Source organism: Bos taurus, chromosome 13, assembly GCF_002263795.3.
Source record: "Bos taurus isolate L1 Dominette 01449 registration number 42190680 breed Hereford chromosome 13, ARS-UCD2.0, whole genome shotgun sequence".
Lineage (NCBI taxonomy): Eukaryota > Metazoa > Chordata > Mammalia > Artiodactyla > Bovidae > Bos > Bos taurus.
The window spans coordinates 64,553,771-64,569,707 of record NC_037340.1 but is presented as its reverse complement, the minus strand read 5'-3'; the positions used below and the strand labels follow the sequence as shown (position 1 = coordinate 64,569,707).

Below are 15,937 nucleotides of genomic sequence, written 5' to 3'. Positions count from 1 at the left end.
TGGTGCGAATGTTAGCAGGGGAGTTGGGCTGTGGAAGATGCCACAGGAGGGCGAGGGCATAGGGCAGGCTTGGATCTCAGGGTGGGGGTGGTTAAGGCCTCAGGGCCAAGGACTTTGGGACACTTGAAATTATGAAATTGGATGTGTTCCCAGGAATGAGATGAAGGTAGACCAGGGCCTGGGGTGGGTGGGGGAGAAAGCATTCACAGTGATGCGGGTGGGGTGGGGGCTGTGGTAAGAAGAGCAGGAATCAGCGTGGCAGGTGAAGCCTGAAGTGGGGCTGGTGGGGGGGAGTTGGGGGGATTGGGAGCGGGCAGCTTCCCTAAGGAGGAGCCTCTTAATGCAGCAGGTTGCAGAGCCTAGGGGCTGGGAGTAAGTGGGTGAAGCTTAAGTGCTTTATACTGTTCCAGGGTCAAGACTTCTGGGAGCAGGTTATGGCAACAGTTGTGAAATCTTGGGTGGTGCTCTTGATGAGAAGAAATGGAGGGAAATTGGGTAGGAGTTAGGAGAGCAGGTGTTTTCAGGACAAGAAAGGACTGAAGATGTGCGTGGGGCTGGGGAGGAGCCCTATTAAGTGTGAAGCAATGAGTAGGGTAGGAAACTTCTCACAAGTGTGAGGAATTATTGTTAGATCCCCCTGAAAGTGGAAGCCTGATCTTGAGAATAAGGGCCTGGCTTTGGAGAGGAGGAGGGAACCCTTTCCTGAGACCAGAGATTGGAAGACGCATGGGGGGCAAGTGATGTCTGTGTTGAGGGCCAAGAGGGAAAGGAGCTCCTGATGCCCAGGGAACTTAGAGTTGATCAGCCCTTGGGGCTGGGGTGGGGAAGGGAGGGGAGCAGGCAGGTCTGTGGACAGTCCCAAAGTGTTTGAGCTCTTCCCTTGGGAGCAGCCCTCTGCTCGCTGCTCTGGTTCCGCCTGCTTCAGCCTTCTCCCACTGCATCCCATCGTGCCTTGCCCACTTGTAATTTCATGGCTGCAGTCACCATCCACGGTGATTTTGGAGCCCAAGGAAATAAAACCTGTCACTGATTCCACTTTGCCCCATCTCTTTGCCATGATCTGGATGCCATGATCTTCATTTTTTGAATTTTGAGTTTTAAGCTAGCTTTTTCACTGTTCTCTTTTACCTTCACCAAGAGGCTCTTTAGTTCCTCTTTACTTTCTGCCATTTGAGTGGTATCATCTACATATCTGAGGCTGTTGATGTTTCTTCAGGCAGTCTTGTTTCCCGCTTGTGAGACATCCAGCCCGGCATTTCGCATGATGTACTCTGCATAGAAGTTACATAAGCAGGGTGACAATGTACAGCCTGGACATAACTCCTTTCCCAATTTTGAACCAGTCAGTGGTTCCATGTCTGGTTCTAACTGTTGCTTCTTCTCCTGAATACAGGTTTCTCAGGAGGCAGGTAAGGTGGTCTGGTATTCCCATCTCTTTAAGAATTTTCCACAGTTGTGATCCACACAGTCAAAGGCTTTAGAGTAGTCAATGAAGCAGAAGTAGATGTAGATACTTTTTTAACCCCCTGGCTTTTTCTGTGATCAAATGGAGGTCGACAGTTTGATTCCTCTGCCTCTTCTAAATCCAGCTTGTACATCTGGAAGTTCTCGGTTCATGTACTATTGAAGCCTAGTTTGAAGGATTTTTGAGCATTACCTTGCTAGTGTGTGAAATGAGCCCTAGTCTACTCCCTCACCCCACCTGGGTGTTAACCACCCCTCACAGGTTTTCTGTGGCTTCCAAGGGACTTCCCTTGAGCCACGCTGCTAAGCCCAAGCTCAAGCCTGCCCAGGTCAAGGGCCTCTGTACCTCTATTGAGGGGAGAAAAGAGATCCTGGCTGGGGAATTTCCAGGAAGAGAATCTTCAAGCGCTGACCTGTAATGTCAAAAAGTGATAGAACACAATGTGAGCACTAGAAGGGATTTGGAGACCTCCAGCCCGGCCTCCTCTTGCTCTATAGATGGGAGGCCGGGGCCTGGAGAGGCTCACTCAGGGTTTCACAGTCAAGAACCAGAACCCCAACCTGTGCGGGCTTGCTTCCTCCCTCTTTTTCTCTCACCCTGCAGCCAGAAACAGCTCCTCCACTTCCCAGTCACCATCTGAGAAAGAACCAGCCACAGGGCTGTACTCTAATTGGGGATGGAGGATAGGACGTGGTTTGTCTCAGTTTCCAGAGTGGCTCATGAGCTATAAACCCCAAGCAATGGGTTCATGCCTCAGCTTACTCTGTGGCTTATAATTACCTATGAGTCTGCCTTCCTTGCCAAACTGAGTTCCTTCAGGGCACAGACCATGCCTTACTCATCTTTGGGACCACAGTGCTGGCCTAAAGTAGGCATTAAATACATGTTGGGTAGACTGGATGGGCAGAGGGTGAGGGGATGGGCTGGGCTGGGGAGGAAGGGGTGGCTGGACCAATGATGTTGGGGCAAGGTGGCAGGGAACCCCTGGCCGTCCAGTGGTTAGGACTCTCTGCTTTCAATCTCTGATCTAAGAACTAAGATCCTACAAGATGTGGGGTTTGGCAAAAAACCAAAAACAGTTGAAGACTTAAGAGATCAATAGATAATATTTCTTTTTTGAGAAATAAGAGGTGGAGGTGTCTCTTATTTGGAGGCATTCTGTTTTGGAAAGGTGGTTGTGTCTGGGTCTAGACTGTGGATGCTGTGATGATGGGGTCTCAGCCTTTCCCCATATCCTTTCCTCCACCCCCTCTACCTCTCTGTCCACATACCCCATCCCACCTGTCCTCATTCATGTTTCCTTCAAGGGAGAGAATTCCCAACTCCCCTCTCCTGGAGGCGAAGTGTGAGAGAACCACTGCGGAATCCTCCCCGGCTCCACCCTCCGCAGAGAAGGAGAATGATTTGTCTTTCATTCAAAGACAAAATGGTGTCTTTACCAGTATTTCCTTTTTTATATTTATTTATTTTTGGCTGTGCTGGGTCTTCGTTGCTACACAGGCTTTTCTCTAGTTCCGGCGAGTGGGGGCTACTCTTCGTTGAGGTGTGTGGGCTTCTCCTTGCGGTGGCTTCTCGTTGCAGAGCACGGGCTGCAGAGCACAGGCTCAATAGTTGTGGCGCATGGGCTTAGTTCCTCTGTGACATGTGGGATCTTCCTCCATCGGGGATCGAATCTGCGTCTCCTGCATTGGCAGGTGTATTCTTTACCACTGAGCCGCCAGGGAGACCCCTACCGGTACTTCTGATAAAGCTGATTGGAGAACATAGCTTTTGCTCTCTGGCCAAATGAACTTTCTAATATCTTCCCCAAACTTAAACATGCACACCCCTGCCCCCGCCCCCCAAAGAGAGTAGACCTCTCTCCCTTGTGGGGACAGAACCTCCTCTGGAATTTTACCATGTAGATCAGTAGAGAATATGCTACTTTTGTGGAACCAAGAGAGACAGAGAAACCCAGAAATATCTGAGCCCAGCTCCGTCCCTCAGCCACCACGTGGACAAATCATTCCCCTTCTCTGTGGAGGGTGGAGCCGGCGAGGATTCAGGAGTGGTCCTCTCACACTTCGCCTCCAGGAGAGGGCAGTGGGAAACATTTCCTGAAGGAAACATGAATGGGGACTGGGATGGAATACGTGGATGGATGGGTAGAGGGGGTGGAGGGAAAGATGTGGGGGAAAGGCTGAGACCCCATCATCACAGCATCCACAGTCTAGACCCAGACACAACCACCTTTCCAAAACAGAATACCTGAATCCTTATTCCTTGTGATGGCGCTTGCCTGGCATGCATGTGCGTATGCAGAGTGGAGAGAGGACCTTGCCTCCCGTGAGCTGGGATCAGGCCAAATCTCAGAACCACACTCCACTGACACGGCCCAGGGTCACATTCACCGTCAGGACTGGCCTTTGGTCTGGAGAGGCTCCAGGAGGAGCTCCTCTGATGTTGATTTGTTTGTTGTTAGGCCTTCCCAGAGCCTCTGTCCCTTCATGGCTGCAAAGACTCTAAACCAGCATGTCCCGAGCTCCTCATCCTCCTCCCAGTCAGGCCCCTGACACAGGGAGTCCACTTACTCCTCTCGACAACCTGGTGAAGGAGACGGTGTTGGCCCGATCCTACAGATCAAGCCTCCGTGACTCAGTGCTCAGCTCACCCATTAAGTGCCAGAGCCAGTGTGGCCTCCGGAGACCTTCGTGGTGCTCCAGAGCAGCTAAACCACAGCATCTGGCTTGTTGCTGGGACTCTGGTGCTTTGGGCCACTCTTCCCCCCATCCCCCCACCACTGCACCCAGTTCCTTCAACAAGCCTGCCCCTGCCCCTCTAGTCCTCCAGCCTGGCATGCTCAGCCCACCACTCCACACATCTTGAAATCTTTCCCATCTAATTTCCAGCACAAGCCAGTCTCTGGGAATCTTCACAACTCGTCCCTGTGTCTAGCTCTTAGCTTTGCCTTGATTCAAGAGATTTGGGGGACTTCCCTGGTGGTCCAGTGGTAAAGAATCTGCCTTCCAATACAGGGAACATGGGTTTGATCCCTGGTGGGGAAACTAAGATCCCAAATGCCATAGAGCAACTAAGGCCTCGCCCTGCAATTACTGAGTCCACGCACCTCAACTAGAGACTCCGCGTGCTGCGACTAGAGAAGCCTCTGTGCTGCAACAGAGTCCACATGATGCAACTAAGACCCAACACAGCCTAATTAATTATTTTTTTTAAAAAAGAGAGATTTGGGCATACTCTGGCTCCCCTCCCAGCCCCGGCTGCTCCTTCCAGGAATCTTGTCCTCTCTGACCCAGAGGTGCCCCAGTAAAGGTGTGTGGCCATGTTGGCATCAGAGCTGTTTGCAACTGAAGGGCTGCAGCCCAGCCTCTGCTCCCACCACCCAAACAGGACATTCACCTGCCCAGGCGCCACTCAGCTTGTAAGAGAGAACAGACAAGGCTAAATAGCCCCCAGGATGGTAGAATGATGCCAGGCAGACGCCTGACACACCTCCTGGACAGGAAGATCTTTTTCTTCCTCTTAATAATAGTTATTAAGGAGCCTGTTCCCGACACACTGTGGCCAGGTCTGGGCTTAGCTATCCACATGGCTCTCATCACCCTGGGTCCCCACCCCAGGCTCAGCCCCAAGGCTAGGATCTACCTGTCTACCCTCCCACTGCCCTTTACCCACTCGAGAGGGTGAGTGGTTCTGCAGCCCTGGGGAATCTGGTTTGATTTACATGCTTTTATGGCTTGGCCAATAAGTTCATTAGGGGTTTTCCATAAGATGTAATGGAAAAATCCAAATGAACATTTTGGCCAATCCAATATTATCAGGGTATCAGGGATCCCTTGGAGCCCTTTTCAGCTCAGTCTTCCTATCCTGGCCCTTCTCAGCTGAGTTCCCTTTGCAGACACTTAGGCCCATGGTCTAATGTTAGGGTCAAAGAGCACCCCCACTGCCAGATGCTCATACACCCAGATGTGCACCCACACACACACACACACGAGAACACACAGATGCGCATGTAGGTAAACACACTGATGTGCAGCTAAGGCAGCCAAGCAGACGCACAAACATCACAGATAGATGGCATGCACAGGTACAGCTGTGCGTAGGTACAGTGTACAGGCACACCTCACTTTATTGCACTTCGCTGTATTGTGCTTTGCAGATATTGCATTTTTTACCAACTGAATCTTTGTGGCAACCCTGAGTTCTCAGATGATGGTTAGCATTTTTTGGCAATAAAGTATATTTTTAAACTTTTCTTTTTGTCCCTGTCATGCAGCAAGTGGGACCTTAGTTCCCCACCCAGGGATGGAAACTTCACCCCCTGCAGTGGGATCCCTGAGTCTTAACCACTGGGCCCCCAGGGAAGTCCCAGCAATAAAGTATTTTAAAATTAAGATATGTATTTTTTTAGACATACTGCTATTGCACACAATAGACTACAATGTAGTATGAACATAACTTCTGTATGAACTGGGAAGCCAAAAAATTTGTGTGATTCACTTTATTGAGATATTTCCTGCATTACAGTGGTCTGTAATAAATGGTCCAAACTCATAATATCTCTGAGGCATGTTTGTATATGTTGAGCCGTATGAAATGTGAAATTGCCAATATTCGGTGGTTTTTTTACTTACAGAAGTGGAATCTAATACAAACGTGGGCATGGAGGGAAATATATATATAAAAATATAGAGCCAAATTTTTACACCCATGTTCAAGCAGCATTATTCACAGTAGCCAAAAGGCAGAAACAATTCAAGTGTCTACCAGTGGGTAAGTGGATAAACAATATGGTATGTGTACGCAGTGGAATATTATTCGGCCTTTAAAAAGAAGGAAGTTCTGTCACACATGGTCGAACATTAGTGAACCTTGAGGATATTATGCTAGGTGAAATATGCCAGTCATAAAAAGACGAAGACTGTATGATTCCACTTACATGAGATACCTGCTGCTGCTGCTAAGTCACTTCAGTCGTGTCCGACTCTGTGCGACCCCATAGAAGGCAGCCCACCAAGGCTCCCCCGTCCCTGGGATTCTCCAGGCAAGAACACTGGAGTGGGTTGCCATTTCCTTCTCCAATGCATGAAAGTGAAAAGTGAAAGTGAAATCACTCAGTCGTGTCCGACTCTGTGCGACCCCATAGACAGCAGCCCACCAGGCTCCTCCGTCCATGGGAGTTTCCAGGCAAGAGTACTGGAGTGGGGTGCCATTGCCTTCTCCGCATGAGATACCTAGAGTAGTCAAATTCATAGAAAGTAGAGTGGTAGGGGAACTTCCCTACTGGTCCAGTGGCTAAGATGCTGTATTCCCAATACACGGGGCCTGGGTTCAATCCCTGGTCAGGGAACTAGATCCCACATGCCACAACTAAGATCTGGTGCAGCCTAAAAAATTAAAAACAAGAAAAAAAGAAAGTAGAGTGATGGCTATCAGGAGCTGGGAGAGAGAGAGGAAGGCACTAAGCCTTTTATAGGGACAGAATTTCAGTTGTGGAAGATGGAAAAAGTTCTGGCAATGGATGGTGGTGATAGTTGCATACCTGTGTGGGTGAACCACTGAACTACATACTTAAAAATAGTTAGATGAGGGACTTTCTCTGGGAGTTCAGTGGCTAAGACTCCAGCTCCCAATGCAGAGGCCCTGGGTTTGATCCCTGGTCAGGGAACTAGATCCCACATGCCACAACTAAGACCCCAGTGCAGTCAAATAAATCTTAAAAAGTAAATTTAAAAAAACATTTAAGATGGTAAACTTTATGTTAATTAAAATGATTTTTAAAAAGAGCCAAAAATATGTATCATCAGGTCGATATGTACACCACCAAGGGATAAACCACAGAAACTCAACACCACCGAAACATGCCTGCTCCCCTCCCAATAGTGCTTCTCTGACCCAGATAAGGCCCCTGCTCCCCCCTCAACAGATCTAACAGAGATAAGGCCCTAATGAAGGCCCTGCCACCCTGGCTACCCCTACAGCTTATTACCTTCCCACGGTCTGGCTCTGCTTACTCACCCCCCACCCATCACTCAGCCTCCCACCTCCAGGGGAGGGCCTCCTTTTATTTTTTTGGCTGCACAGCATGGCACACGGGATCTTAGTCCTGCAACTAAGGATCAAACCCGTGTCCTATGGACACAGAGGAACCTCTGTCTGGTCTGGGCATGACCACAGACCAGTTGAAGCAAGTGCAGCCAGCACTAAACAGGGTCATGAGACACGGCCTGAGTCTCCTGCTGTCCTGGCCATCCTCACTGGACCTTGTCCCTCCACAGAAAGGTGGTGCCTCAGGCTGGCACTGTGCACTGCTGCGACCACTCCTGCCCGACCTGCCTCCCCAGTGAGCTGCCATCTGCTGACTCCTTTTCTCCAGCACAAGGCCTCTCACCCTGCTCTGAGGGCTCTGGGACTTCGGTCCTTGATGGTGGCAGAAAACAGAAACTTGCCTCCAGACCTGTTTGCCTCCGAACCATGCAACATGTGCCCTGAGCCTCTCAAACAACTTTCTCATAACGATTAAAAATTTTTCAATTTTATTTATTTTTGACTGTGCTGGGTCTTCGTTGCTTTGCATGGGCCTTCTCTAGTTGCGGCAAGCAGGGGCTACTCTAATTGTGGTGCTCCAGCTTCTCATTGTGCTCCTGCTGTGGAGCAATGGCTCTAAGCACACGGGCTTCAGTAGGTGCAACCCACAGGCTCGGTAGTTACTGCTTGCGGGCTCTAGAGCGCAGGCTCAGTAGTTAATGGCTCACAGGCTTAGTTGCTCCATGGCATGTGGAATCTTCCGGGCCAGGGATCAAACCCATGTCCCCTGCATGGGCAGGCAGATTCTTATTCACTGAGCCACCAGAGAAGCCCATAATCATTTAATATCCAGCCCCTGAGGAGGGTTAGGGTTAGAGTTAGGGTCTGGCCCCACCAGGTCAAGAGCTTTCTCGGAGTTAAGCTTGTTGGAAACAGCCATCTGAACAGAATGTTTCCGGAGTGGGACAGCATTTTTCACCGGGACTCTGGAAGGTCAGGGTTTGGAGGAAACTGCTAGGAGCCTGGCGGGGAAGGAGCAGGTGATGCTGGGGTGGGGCTGAGGTGGGTGGGGAAGGAGAGTGTGCTGAGGGCCTGCCTTTCTCTGGGCAGGCGAGTCCCAACAGCAGGCAGACAGGTGAGGCTGACCTGACAGGTTCCTGAGGCCGGGGGCAAAGGGGTGGAGCATGGCTCTGACATAGGGTGACAACAGGCCCGGGGCCCTGCCACACAGGGCAGGCGGGGCAGCAGGCAGGCCTGCTGGGATCTTCTTCCTGCCGTGGCCAGCCCAGGGTGCAGACCATGGAGCCCGCTGGAGGGTGAGAGGAGCCGGTGGGCAGGCGTGTTCGGAGGCCTGGGGCCTGGGGGCCTGGTGCCCAAAGCATGGCGGGGCCCCTGAGGAGCCGGGTGGACGAGCTGAAGCGACCGTGGTGGCGGGAGAGCTCCCCACTGGTGCTGCAGCACAGCGAGGCAGCCCGGCTGGCAGCCGACGCCCTCCTGGAGCGGGGCGAGGATGCCTACTTGCGGGTCATCTCCGAGGAGCGGGAGCTGCCCTTCCTGAGTGCCCTGGATATGGAGTACATGACCAGCCATGCACGCGGGGGCCCGGAGCTCGGCGAGGCCCAGGGACCCGAGGCCTTGGGGCCTGACCGCCTCAGCCTGCACTCCGAAGTCACCTCGGGCACATACTTCCCCCTGGCCTCCGACATAGACCCTCCGGACCTGGACTTGGGTTGGCCCGAGGTGCCACATGCCACGGGCTTCAGCCCTACGCAGGCTGTGGTCCACTTCCAGCGGGACAAAGCCAAGAGCATCAAGGACCTTCTGCGTTTCCTCTTCAGCCAGGCCCGCACGGTAAGGGCCCCATCTCTTCAGACACCCATTTCACAGATATGGAAACTGAGGCCCAGGGAGAGAAAGGGACCAGCACGCAAGGCCACCCAGCAGCTTGGGGCAGCACTGGGACAAGAACCTCTGTGCCCTATCAGATCACAAGCTCCTAGAGGTTTTATTTACCTTGGTAATCCCTTGGTGGGCTTCCCTGGTGGCTCAGATGGTAAAGAATCTGCCTGCAATGTGGGAGACCTGGGTTCAATCCCTGATTTGGGAGGATCCCCTGGAGGAGGGAAAGGCAACCCACTCCAATATTCTTGCCTGGGAAATCCCATGGGCAGAGGGGCCTGATGGGGTACAGTCCATGGGGTCGCAAAAGAGTCAGACATGACTGAGCAACGAAGCACAGCACAGCACAATCCCTTGGCACTCGGGGACATTATGGATAAGCTTAGAACAGGGGATGGGCCTCAGAGATACCACAAACACCCAGAAAACAGGTACAAAGGGGTGCTCATTGCAGAGAGGAATCCTCTCTCTTCTGGGGGAGAGGGTCCATGGCTTCCATCAGATTTTCAGAAAGATCTATGATCCTAAGACAAAGAGCCCCAACCTCGGTGAGCATCTGAGCCACCCCCTTGACTTACAGAGGAGCAAACTGAGGCCAGGGAGGGGATGGTACTCACTCAGGGAGGTCCAGTCCATTGGTGAAATGGAGCCAGGGCTCAGGTAGAGGAAAGAGTTCTAGACTCAGGCCCCAAGACTGAGGCACAGCCCTGACGTATGCCCCAACCACGCCCTGCCCTTTGTGTACCGTGTCTCCCCTGGCCTGAATCAGGGGAAGGGGCACTGGAGCCTGGGCCTCCACTTGGCCTTGAAGGCTGGGCTTTTAGCTCTGCACCCAAAGGAAGGAGGAGAGGAGGCTGCTGGGCTCAGGGATGGGGAGCAGGGGCTCAGGAGAAAGGGAAACGGGGGAGGGCAGGTAGGGGTGCTAGTGCAGGAGGGCTGTAGCCACAGACTAGCACAGCCTCACTCCTGGAGCCCAGAATCAGATGACCCCAGGCAGGGTTTGAGGCAGGTTAGCCCCAGTGCCCTGGCCAGGGGAGCAGCCTGCAGGGAGCCCACTGCAGATGTTAGGAGCCAGGATGCTGAGACCTACCGGGACCTCCAGAGCCTCCCTGACAAGTCTCCCTACGCCCCAGGCAGGGGAGGGCAGGGCCTGATTGGCAGCGGGAATGGGGTTATTAGTGAGTGGCTGCTGTCATCACTTCTGCCCCTTTGATCTTTCTTGCTTGTCCTCCCCCCTGACCCCCATCACTATTCCTGGCCAGACCTGTGCCATGGACCAGGGCATCCCTCAATGCTTTGGTTCCTCGCATTTAACCCTCTGCCTCTGGGCCAGTGGAAGCCAGGCTTCCACTCTGGGCTGTCACTGACTCTCGGTGACCTTAGGAAGTGCTTCCTCTCCCTGTGGCCCAAGGTCCTTGTTTATTAAGGAAGCAGCCGGAAAGGATCGTTTATTGAGCTTCAGTTGCGTGTTGAGGCTTTTCACATTTGATTCTCCATAACTCAGAGAGGTAGCTATCTTTATCTCCATTTAACAGATGAGGAAGTCAAGGCACCCAGAGGTGAAGGAACTCACCCAAGGCTGTGTCACTAGGAAGTGGCAGAGTGCAGGTTTGAACCCAGTTCTGTCTGGCTCCAGAACTGGAGTGCTTAGCTCTGCACCTGCTGCCTCTCAACCTGGAGAACTGGGAGGGGAGGTTCTCACAGCGGACAGTGAGCAGAAAACTTGGTCCCAGTTGGTATGGGTAGAAAAAGTCACAGCAACCTCTGCAGCTTCACAGAGGAACAGATGGGTCTGGCAAAGGGGACCAAAGACCCTGGTCACTGCCTGTAGCTCTGATCCATGACAAGGGAGCCTCAGAGTCACAGAGTGACAGCTGGAGCTAGGGGGCGGGTAGTGTGAGGTGCTGGCCTGGGAACTGGGGGCTGGTTTCTGCTTCTGACTCTTTCCCTCTCTGGGTATCATTCCTCACTTATGTAGAGGAGACCTTCAGACTAGTGCAGCTGATCCACGGACCTCTGAGAATCTGACAACAGATAAAGAAATTGTGCTTAGATAAATGCAAACAAAAACTTTCAAACATCCAATAAAAATCATTTTAAAAAAACCCCCCACAAACCTTTCAAACAGCCTTCTGGGCTTCAAGACAGTGAAACCTCCCTCTTTCTAAGTCAAAACCCCCCAGGCTGGGTCACCACTAAGAGCCCTCCCAGTTCAGATGGTCTCACAGGCTCTGGTCTCCTGCTTTTCAGTCCAGTGCCTGTTTCCTGGGATCTAGCCCCTGCCCCCGGGCAGGGCTGAGTTCCCCCTCCCTCCCCAGGTGGTGGCTGTTGTGATGGACATATTCACCGACATGGAGCTTCTGTGTGACCTCATGGAGGCCTCGGGCCGGCGCGGCATCCCCGTCTACCTGCTCCTGGCCCAGCAGCACCTGAGGCACTTCCTGGAGATGTGCTACAAGATGGACCTCAACGGAGGGCACCTGCCGGTCAGCGAGGGATGGAGCAGGAGCCGGGGCATGGGGTGGGCTGGTCCATGAGCACTGGGAGTCAATGGGAGGGGGGCCGGCTTCTCTTAGCTCTTTCCGGTCAGAGACTCCATGGGAGTTAGACATGGCTTGAGCCCCGATCTCTCAAGGTCACCCCCAACCCCCTTCCCTCCTTGGCTCAGAACATGCGTGTACGGAGCACATGTGGGGACACATATTGCAGCAAGGCAGGCCGCCGCTTCACGGGGCAGGCCCTAGAGAAGTTTGTCATCATCGACTGTGAGCAGGTGGTGGCGGGCAGCTACAGGTGAGTGAGTGGGATGGGGGGTGCACCTGGGGCTGGGCCATGGGCTGCTGAGGCTGCCTGGGAGCTGGCAGCTTTGACTTGCCCTTCTTTCATCGTCCTTTCCAACATGGACTGAGCAGCCGCCTAATGTCAGGCATGGTGCAGGCCCAGCGGCCAGTGTGGGGAGCAAGAGAGCCCCGGGCTGGGCCCTGGAGAAACTCACTCTGTGGAAGGATCACTGTAATGCTCCAGCACAGAAAATGTTGTTGTTGTTTAGTTGCTAAGTTGTGTCCGACTCTTTGCGACCCCGTGGACTGTAGCCCACCAGGCTGCTCTGTCCACAGGCTTCTCCAGGCAAGAATACTGGAGTGGGTTGCCATTTCCTTTTCCGGGGGAATCTTCCTGACCCAGGGATTGAACCTGTGTCTCCTGTCTTGGCAGGCGGATTCTTTACTGCTGAGCCACCAGGGAAGCCTAGAAAATATTGGTGTTGGCCAAAAAGTTTCATTCAGGCTTTCCTGTACCATCCTATGGAAAAAGCTGAATGAACTTTCTGGCCAACCAATAACTCTTGCACCTTGGAACTGGAGGGACTTCAGGGAACCTAGCCCTCGGTCCATTTTACAGATGGGGAAGTTGAGGCTGTGACGGGAAACCGTGTGTCCAAGTCCACTAAGCCGAGCAGCAGAGATTCTGGAGTCAGAGCTCTGCCCTTCACTTGGGCCCTCGCGGTGGTGGCGGTCGTGGTGGTGGTGGTTTTGTCTTCCTCCCCTGGTTGTGACTCTTGCCTGGTCCCAAGGGCCTGCACTTTGCCTCCTGACCCTGACTCTCTGCCCCCAGCTTCACCTGGCTTTGCAGCCAGGCCCACACGAGCATGGTGCTGCAGCTGAGGGGCCGCATTGTGGAAGACTTTGACCGGGAGTTTCGCTGTCTTTATGCCGAGTCCCGGCCGGTGGAGGGATTCTGCGGAGGTGAAGATCCCCCGTCCCCCAGGGCACCGTGCCCTCCCCCAGTGGCCTTGGCTTTTGGGCCAGGAGTTCCCAGCACCACATCCTCATCACCCTCCAGCACCAGCCTCAGCAGCATCAAACGCTCACCTCGCATGGGCCACTCGTACCTCGCTCTGCCAGGAGGTGGTGACCGCACTGACATGGGTGTGGGGTCCTCATCCCCCGGCCCTACCCGCTGTGAGGCCGATGGCCAGCCCTCCCTGCAACGCCAGCTGTCAGACCCTAACCACGGCCCGCTGCTAGGGCCCTACAGGGCCAATCTGAGCAAGCTGGGGGCGTCCCCCTGGTGCCAGTCTTCCCCTGCCCTCAACCACAATAGCACCAGCCCCGTGACCCTGGGAGGGGGGTCACCCCTGCTTGCTTGCTCTCGCCCTCTCCTCCCCTTTCCCTGGAGTGTCTCAGCTCTGCCCCGATTACCAGAGAATGGGGTCCCAGGAAGCCAGGAGCCTAGGCGCTCACGGGGCCGCTGGGTACCCAGCACAGCCCTGGAGACACTGGAGGAGAACAAGGCATCTCTGAGTCAGAGCCATGGCCAGCTGGATCTCCTTGTTCCCTTCTCCAGAGCACGAGAAGCAGGAGGCCCTGATTTGGGGGTGGCCCGCAACTCAGGCTCTCTTTGGCCTGGTGAGCAGGCCTCAGAGGACAGGAGGTTGGCTCCAAATCAGAGATACAACCAACTGGATTTCCTGCCCCAGGCCCAGGGTGCCAGGGGAGCCCCTGAGTCAGGCTCACCCAAGGTTGGCAGTTGGACCCCAGAGGATAAGAGGCTGTCCGCAAACCACAGCCATGGCCAATTGGACCTCCTGGTGCAGTTCCCCCAGCCTGGGGGCTCCAGAGTGCCCCTTGAAGCCAACTCTCCGGCCAGGGCTGGCAAGCAGCGTCCAGATGAACGACGGCAGACCCTGGGCCACAGCCAGCTGGATCTCATCACAAAGTTTGGTCCACTCCGGGGTGAGGGGCCTGAGCCCAGTGAACTCCCTAGGCCGAGCCCTGCTCAAAAAGCTGGAGTGGACTTGGGGGAGGAGAAGCGGCGGACGCTGGGCCACAGCCAGCTGGACCTCATCACCAAGTATCATCAGTTGCAGGGCGCCAGGCAGGGACCTGAGCCCAGCCTCTCCGGGGGCCCTGCGGGTGGCCAGCGCAACGGCAACAGCAATGGCCTGTCTGAGGATGAGAAACGGCGGACCCTGGGCCATAGCAAACTGGACCTCATCACTAAGTACAACAAGTCCAAGTTCAAGTTGCTCCGAAGCCGCTTTGAGACCTAGTTGTGCTCCCAGAAAGGGACATGTCTGTCTTCCACCTACTGTGACCAGATTTGTTCAGGTCCCAGACTCTGGGGAGGAAGCTCGGGTAGGAACTGTATGGGGAGAGGGATCTAGAAGCCCAGGTTAGACATTCCCGGGGCTCGGGATTCTTGTTCATATACGCACATGCGCACACATGGGAAAATGGAATTGACAGTTACCGGCACTTGCCACTTGTCACTGTGCTGGGCCCTCCATACCGGCTACTTCTCATCATTCATCCTCACTCACAATACCCTACAGGATAGATTCTGGTAGGTATATAATTCTAGGACCGTAGGTATCATCTTTCCTATAATATAAATATGGAAGCTGAGACCTAGCGAGTTTGATGACTTGCTTGGAATCAGGTTCAAGTAACTAACGGGGCTCAAATCTTTATTTCTTAAGATTGTGTTTTTTGCACAGATGGGATACACAATATCAATAGTTCCCATGTTCTCATACACACAAAATCCATATATCATAGAGGTGCCCCAAATACCTGCAGAATGTACACTGCACACTGACAAGGTTCACACCCACAGACACGGTCCATGTGATAAACCAGAACACTCAGGATTCTAGTTACAGTTACTCAATAAATGACACTTGGCTAAATGAATCCAAGACACATTCAGTGCACACTGTAGACCCCTCAGGATCCACAGACTATAAATATGCACTTAAGCACACACACACATACACAGTCATGGGCAGGCATGTACCATCCAACAACTTTTTCTACCTAAAGCTGTGTATCCAGTCCTGTGCTGGACATCCAACAGGGCTCCCAGTCCCTGGAAAACAAGGATTCAGTGCATAAATCATTGGTGTTTCTAATGAAAGGCTAACCAGTGACAGAAGGTGGTAGAGAATGAAGGCCAGAGAGCGGCGGTGATGATGGAGTGGTGAGAAAAGTTTCTTAGAGGAGGCAGTCTTTGAGCCAAAACTTGAAGGGTGGGAAGGACTTGGATAGATGGAAGTGAGATTTAGAGGAATTCCTGGGAGAGGGAACCAGGTGAAGAGAGACCAGGGAGAGGGCTGAGGGAGTGGGTCTGAGATGAACTGCAGAGGATGGACAGGATACGGATACTCAAGACTCTAACACACACACACATACACACAATCATCTTGCTTAGTGTCACCAGAAGTATAGGCTGTCAGATGTGGGTCCCTCTCCTGAGTTGCGGCCTGCCTGGGAGTGTATTTGTGATACAAATCAATAAAAGCAGACAAGCTCCGACCCAGAGGCTGCCTGGTGTATTCTGAGAAGGCCGAGTTACGACTATGCAGGTGAGGGGCAGGGGAAATGCACCCTTCGGGCCTTTCCCTGGAGGAAAGTGGATTATGGCTGTAGGAGGGTGGGGGTGGCAGGGGCAGGGTAAGAAAGGGGTTCCAAGCTTCTCTCTGCTCTCACTGAGAGTGACATCCTGAGAGACCCTGGGGCTTTTGTTCAAAGTGTGGGCCAAGTTCATCCG

General features: G+C 53.3%; 1 protein-coding gene across 1 annotated transcript; it reads left to right on the top strand.

Moving 5' to 3' along the window:
- The first annotated feature begins 265 nt into the window (after positions 1-265).
- Positions 266-15,708, top strand: FAM83C (family with sequence similarity 83 member C). The gene is made up of 4 exons (XM_005215003.5): positions 266-9,340; positions 11,707-11,874; positions 12,057-12,181; positions 13,001-15,708. Exons 1-4 carry the CDS (start codon positions 8,870-8,872, stop codon positions 14,436-14,438), a joined length of 2,202 nt encoding a protein of 733 aa, XP_005215060.1. The 5' UTR covers positions 266-8,869; the 3' UTR covers positions 14,439-15,708.
- Positions 15,709-15,937: the final 229 nt, after the last annotated feature.